The sequence below is a fragment of the Garra rufa genome, chromosome 1, assembly GCF_049309525.1.
Source record: "Garra rufa chromosome 1, GarRuf1.0, whole genome shotgun sequence".
In the NCBI taxonomy this organism is placed as follows: domain Eukaryota; kingdom Metazoa; phylum Chordata; class Actinopteri; order Cypriniformes; family Cyprinidae; genus Garra; species Garra rufa.
This window is the reverse complement of record NC_133361.1, coordinates 19,442,891-19,449,987: the sequence shown is the minus strand read 5'-3', so window position 1 is coordinate 19,449,987 and position 7,097 is coordinate 19,442,891. Positions and strand designations below refer to the sequence as shown.

Genomic DNA, 7,097 nt, shown 5'->3' with positions numbered 1-7,097 from the left:
ATTAAATTCTATCATTTCTTTCCTGAAAAAAATACTGACTACAAGCTTTTGAATGGTATAGTCTATAATGTTACAAAACTTTTTTATTTGGACTTTGGATCTTTATATTAAGCAAGAATCCTAAAAAAAACGCACTCAGCTGTTTTAAATACTAATAATAATAATGCATGTTTATTAAGCATCAAATCAGCATATTAGAGTGATTTCTGACACTGAAGACTGGAGTAATGATGCAAAAAATTCAGCTTTAAAATCACAGAAATAAATTACATTTTAATATATATACAAATAGAAAACAGATATTTTAAATTGTGAATATATTTCACAATATTACAGCTTTTCCTATATTTTGGATCAAATAAATGCAGACTTGATGAGCAGAAGAGACTTTAAAAAACACTTAAAAAAAATCTTACTGTATATATAGTTTTATTTTATTATTTTGAATATATCGGCTCATCTTTAATTCAGTTTTAGTTTAAGGAGATTTCAGATTGGGCCTCTTTTTAAAAACCGTACCTTCATCAGAATGAGATGACACTTGGTGACTTTTGTTGCATTAGCTATGTGATCAAACAAACAAAAAAATCACTGATATGATTTGGATATGTTAAAAGGTAAAAACAAAGTCACACTTGGCTCCTTTGACATAGGAAATGAATAGGAAATACAAAAAGCTGCAGTAATTCAGAGAATCTTTTGGTGGTACAAGCTACAAATCAGCCACTGTGCTGAAAAAGGAAAAAAAGAATTGAAAAGTATTTAGCAATTAAGCAATTTTAATGAGAAATGTTGCATTTATTGAAAAATAATAAATAAGTCACTAAATACAAAAAATTAATAATTCTAGTGGAAAAAATGTAAATTTAAATTGTGTAAGTATTGCATAGTATCATAAAAACTCCTCAAAGTTCTAAATAATAATCACAAAATATTATTGAATAATACTTTATTGATTTTCCTGAAGAAAAAAAAAAAAACTTTTTAAAAGGATAGTTTGAATGTTAGTTTAAAATTTGATGTTTATTTGCTTACCCCCAGGGCATCCAAGATGTAGGTGACTTTGTTTCTTCAGTAGAACACAAACGAAGATTTTTAACTCAAACCGTTGCAGTCTGTTAGTCATATAATGGCAGTGGATGGGCACCAAACCCTTTAAAAATAAAAATAAAAACATGCACAAACAAATCTAAATTACACCCTGTGGCTTGTGACGATACATTGATGTCCTAAGACACAAATTACATGTGTACATGCTGGAAGTGATCTGTCTCGTGTATACGACACTCATTGTTTACAGTGTAAACTTTACACAATGCACAGAGATTGTGGGTATAGCGGCTGAAATCGGGAAAGCTGTGAAAAATCAACAGTCCCAGATGAGTTTACGCAAGCAAATGTAATCTTTTAGCTTTAAATCGGTTTGAACAATCAGGATAAGCGCAAGTAATTACCATTTTGAATAGCTGCTTTACCCACAATCTCTGTGCACTGTGTAAACAACGAGTGTCGTATACATGCAACAGATCGCTTCCGGTGTTTGCGTATACTACGCCAGAGCGTGTACACATGTAATGCGCTGGATGTTGAGCACATGCTCAGGACATTGCTGTATATCAAAGTTTAAAAAAAAAAAATTAAATACTGTTCAGTTTCTAGCAAAAACCGATCGTTTCATGTCTTAGGACATCAGTGTATCGTCACGAGCCGCAGGTTGTAATTTGGATTTGTCTGTGCATGTTTTTTTTTTTTTTTTTTTTTTTTACTTTCAAAGGTTTGGTGCCCATTTACTGTCATTATATGACTAACAGACTGCAAAGGTTTGAGTTAAAAATCTTCGTTTGTGTTCTACTGAAGAAACAAAGTCACCTACATCTTGGATGCCCTGGGGGTAAACAGATAAACATCAAATTTTCATTTTTGGGTGAACTATCCCTTTAAGGCTTAGATCACTTTTGACCGCAAAGAAGCCAAGTGTGAGTCCTAAACAAAGAGGCCCAGAGAGTTAAACTAAAAAGTGACAAGTAAAAAAAATAGGATCGTGTAAATGTTTTTCAACAATTTTAGTTTTGTGTTAACAACACTGCACTACTCTCTCTTTCTCAGGCGACAAGGACGACGAGTATTACATCCGCAAGCACCATTTACACGATCCGACGCCTCGCGGCGGCAACCTGCAGACGCACATGATCAAGCTGAACGTGGAGCCGCCCGCGCAGCGCCAAAAGCCCAAACGCGTCCAGCGCGCCATGTCCCAGGACCACGTGCTCTCGCCCGCCCGCTCCAAACCGCACCGAGACTACGGCCTGTCGGCATACAGCGGCGCCGGCGGTCTGTCACCGTACCACGGACGCATCCTCTCCGAGGAGCAGCTGCTGTCGGCCGACCGACTGCACTCCCAGGACCCGCTGCTCTCGCCGGATAAGATGCTCTCCCTGCGGCGCTCCAATTTCCGGGAGAAGGCCATGTCGCGGGCGCTGTCGCACACGGACATGTTCATGCCGACCACACCGGTCATGGACCGGCACTACAAAATGATGAAGATGCACTCGCACCCCAGCAGCAGCAACAACGAGTCCTACAACACACTGACTGTTAACAGCGCGCAGGCGGGCAACAAAAGGCAACAGTTCGCCAACCGCCGCATGCACACGGTTGACCACCTGCAGTATATACCGGGACATCACCATCATCAGTACAGAACCGCCAGTAAGACCGAAGTAACTGTCTGAGAGGGAGAGGCGAGAGAGCGAATGATGTCAACAAAACAATCCAGCTGGAGGAATTCGAGGCGGCGGCCCACTTCGACAGGTTTCTTTTTTTTAAGCGTCCCACCTTGACCCGTCCCCGCTTCCAGCGCAGGCTTTCCACTCCATCGGTTTCCGGGTCGGCTTGGGAAGGATCCAGACTTTTCTTCTCGCACGTAGAGCAAACGCCAAGGGCTTCGCGCCGACGCCAGACTAGAAACCTGACACTATTTTTGCAGAACTGCTGCGAAAACCTGCACTGACTTTATACGTACCGTAAAACACAACCTATATAGATTTATGATTTCTAACTCGAGTCCTAAACAATAGCATTAGCGGTTGAATATAAACTGGCGTAAGCACTTTTAGTGAGTGCCTCTTCTCAAAACACGCCCCGTTTCGATAACGAAGTGGGGAAAGGTTTTAAAAGCACAATAAATGACTGACGTCGTTTTTCTTCCCTTTGTCGCATTCCCAGCGAACAGTGATCGTTTTTAGAACTTTAGCTAACGTTCTGGAAAAGTTATGGATGAGCATTCTACCAGTAACTTTGATAGAACAAATTATTCAATTTGGTTTTGTTTTCATGTTCTCGAGACTTTAGTACAGTATTGTTTATGAAACGTTTGCTCCTGAAGTATTTTGGCTGGGTGTCCATCTAACTCTTTTTTTTTTTTTACTTTTGAACATTCAAAAAACATTCCCATACTGTTTGCAAAATTCCATTTGGAATGTTCCTTTAACATTTTTTAAATCAAGCAGAGTCAACAGCACATGTAATTGTTCTTCCAGCAACATTAAATAGAATGTTCATTCAAAGTTTTTTTTTTTTTTTTAAATTTATGTTATGTTATGTTTGAATGTCAGAGAACATTCAAAAGTAGCATTCAACATTCCCTAATGTTTTTCCAGTTAAGCTCTGTTGACAGCATTCTGTAATTGTTCTTCCAGTAGAACATTAGCTCAAAGTTATCTGGACTTTACTACTTGTTTTGGGATGTTCAGATAACATAAAAAAGTAACGCTCCAATAACGTTTCTAAATTATATATTAGAATGTTCATTTAACATTTTCAACCTTTATTTATTCAATTGTTAAAAAGCCTAAAAGCAGTTTAAAAAAAATATATTTTAGTTATTTTTTGAGTTTAAAGTTTTATGTTAAACATTTACATTCCCATAATGTCTGCAAAATGATAATATGGACCATTCCCTTAACGTTTATCAAATTTAGCCCTAGCCACAGCATTTTGTAGTTGTTGTAGTTGTTCTTCCAGTAACATTAACAGAATGTTCAAAGTTATCTGGACTTTAATAGTGTTTTAAAAATGTTAGAACAAAAGCATTTAATTTAATTTATACATTGGTTATGGTACGTTTGAAACCTTTTGGAATGTTTTTCTGAAACATATCAAGTTTTTAAATGTTACTTTTGAATTTCAGAGAACATTCCAATAACATTTGCAAAATTTAAATTTTTATTTTTATTTTTTTCTTAACCATTGTCATATATTTATTTAGTTATTTATGCATTTATTAAATTCTCAAAAAGCCTTAAATCCTTTTTTGTTGTTGTTTTAAAACTTTTTTTTTTTTTTATAGTTTTCACGTTTTAGTTGGACGTTGCTACTTTTGAATTTCAGAGAACATTCAAAAGTATTGTTTCCATAATGTTTGTGAAATGATCATATGAAACATTTCCTTAACATTTTCCAAAAGAAGCTCTATCAACAGCATTTTGTAGTTGTTCTTCCAGTAACATTAATAGAATGTTCATTCAAAGTTATCTGGACTTTAATAATGTTTTAAAAATGTTAGAACAAAAGCATTATTTATACATTGGTTATGGAATCTTTGGAACCTTTTGGAATGTTTTTTTTTTTTTTTTTTTTTGAGACATTTCAAGTTTTTACATGTTACTTTTAAATTTCAGAGAACATTTAAAAGTAACATTCCAATAACATTTGCAAAATTTGAAACAATGTTTTTCAAGTTAAGCTCTATTGACATTTTAAATTTTTTTTCTTAACCATTGTCATGTTTTTATTTATTTATGCATTTATGCATTTATTCAATTCTCAAAAAGCCTAAAAGCCTTTGTTGTTGTTGTCTTAAAATGTTCTTTTAGTTTTCGAGTTTGAACGTTTTTCTGAAATGTTTTAGTTGGACATTGCTACTTTTGAATCCCAGAGCACATTCAAAAGTAATGTTTCCATAATGTTTGCAAAATGAACCTTTTGGAATGTTTTTTCTGAAACATTTCAAGTTTTTTTAAATGTTACTTTTGAATTTCAGAGAACATTTAAAAGTAACATTCTAATAACATTTGAAAGTTTTAGGCTTTTTGAGAATTGAATAAATGCATAAATAAATGCATAAATAAATAAAAACATGACAATGGTTAAGAAAAAAAAGTTAAAATGTCAATAGAGCTTAACTTAAAAAACATTGGGGAAACTTTCAAATTTTGCAAATGTTATTAATAAATATTTATTAAACAAATAAATGTATTATTTATATATTTTAGGTATTTATTTATTTAGTAATCAATTTTATTCTACAAATGCTGTCAACAGACCTTTTAAGCTTTCTACTAATGATGTTAAATTTCTTTTAAGATTTATAACAAACAAATAAATTAAGAAATTATTTTCTGAGGTTTCTAAGGGTTTTAGGCTTTTTGAGAATTGAATAAATGCATAAATAAATAAAATAAAAACATGACAATGGTTAAGAAAAAAATATTTTACAAAAATTAAAATGTCAATAGAGCTTAACTTGAAACTTTGAAAAGTTTCAAATTTTGCAAATATATTGGAATGTTACTTTTAAATGTCCTCTGAAATTCAAAAGTAACATTTAAAAAACTTGAAATGCTTTTGTTCTCACATTTTGAGAACATTAATAAAGTCCAGATAACTTTGAATGAACATTCTGTTAATGTTACTGGAAGAAGTACAAAATGCTGTTGATAGAGCTTCATTTGGAAAATGTAAAGGAAATGTTCCATATGATCATTTTGCAAATATTATGAAAACATTACTTTTTGAGAATTGAATAAATGCATAAATAAATGCATAAATAAATAAATAAATGCAAAAATAAATGCATAAATGGGTAACACTTTCTATGTGTCACAGGGAGGGTCAGAGACGTGCGGATCCATTTGCAGCATTTATTTAGAATCGTCAACAGGCCAGAATAATCACCAGAAAACAGGAACAACGTAGGTAATCCGGGAAACAGTTCGATAGACAGGGAATGGTCGCAATGGCAGGAAGCAGGAATCGTCAACGGGGTACACAGTCCAGAGTCATACACAGATAATCCAACACAGAGAAAAACGCTTGGAATTACGACCATAGGGAACGGTAAGACTTCGCCAGGAAGTGTGTGTGTCTGTGGCTTAAATGCATGTGGGTAAATGTGAAACAGGTGTGTGCAGCAATCAGTTCAGTGGGAAACAAGGAGCAGCTGTGTGCAGTGATTGGTGCAGTGGCTTATGGGGATTGCAGTCCAGAATGTGTGTGCAAGAGTTCAAGATGAGAAGACAGACCAGATACATGACACTATGAAGCCCGTATTTATAATACATTATAAGGGTATTCTTAAGGCATTATAATGAATGCATAAAACCTTATAATATGTTATATCATCTCATGAGTATTCATAAGAACAGTTTTAATGTATTATAATTTTTTACTTTTTTGTGGTTATAGCTTTTAAGAGAATGATTACCTCCTCATAGTTATAACATATTATAAGTTTCATATCTTGCCATGTTTCTCATGTCACTTTACTTAAAGCATACAAAGACCACTTATAAGTAATTATAATAATATTTCTCAAAGAACCCTAAGATCAGGTATCAGTTTAGATAAATGTGTAATATGAACAGTTTGATGATTTTGATGGTACCCTTCAGACAGCTTTTGATAAGTAACTCTGCAACTGCATGTCAGCTAGCAGTAATTATTATTATGCTGAATATATGCTAACACTAAATTTCGATGTTTCCCCAAAAGACAAACTATTATGTTATATTATAAGTAACTTTGCAAGTACGTGAACATTCTACCTATCCCAACCATAACCTAAGCCTAATACTCTAAGGAGTGTTAGTTGGCATGTAGCTAGAAAGTTTAAGCTTATAATCAATAGACTTAGGGGACCATCAAAACAAAGCGTAATATAATGTAAAAAAATAAATGTAATATGATATAGTCCATTATAAATTAAGAAGATTTAATATGCCGTTCATTGTGTGTTATAAATGATCATAATCTTAAAAGTTATAACCTCAAATACTCAAGTATTATAATGTATTATAATTGTTGTTATGATTATTCAT

At 33.6% G+C, this 7,097-nt stretch overlaps 1 protein-coding gene across 2 annotated transcripts in view; it reads left to right on the top strand.

Annotated features, from left to right (window-relative positions):
• Positions 1 to 2,732, top strand: part of LOC141343664 (protein shisa-6-like) — a 161,921-nt gene extending 159,189 nt beyond the window's left edge. For both annotated transcript variants that reach the window (XM_073848265.1, XM_073848258.1), the window contains 2 exons: positions 2,019 to 2,024; positions 2,107 to 2,732. In XM_073848265.1, the coding sequence (XP_073704366.1) occupies positions 2,019 to 2,024; positions 2,107 to 2,732 (632 nt within the window). The remainder of the gene's footprint in view (positions 1 to 2,018; positions 2,025 to 2,106) is intronic.
• Positions 2,733 to 7,097: the final 4,365 nt, after the last annotated feature.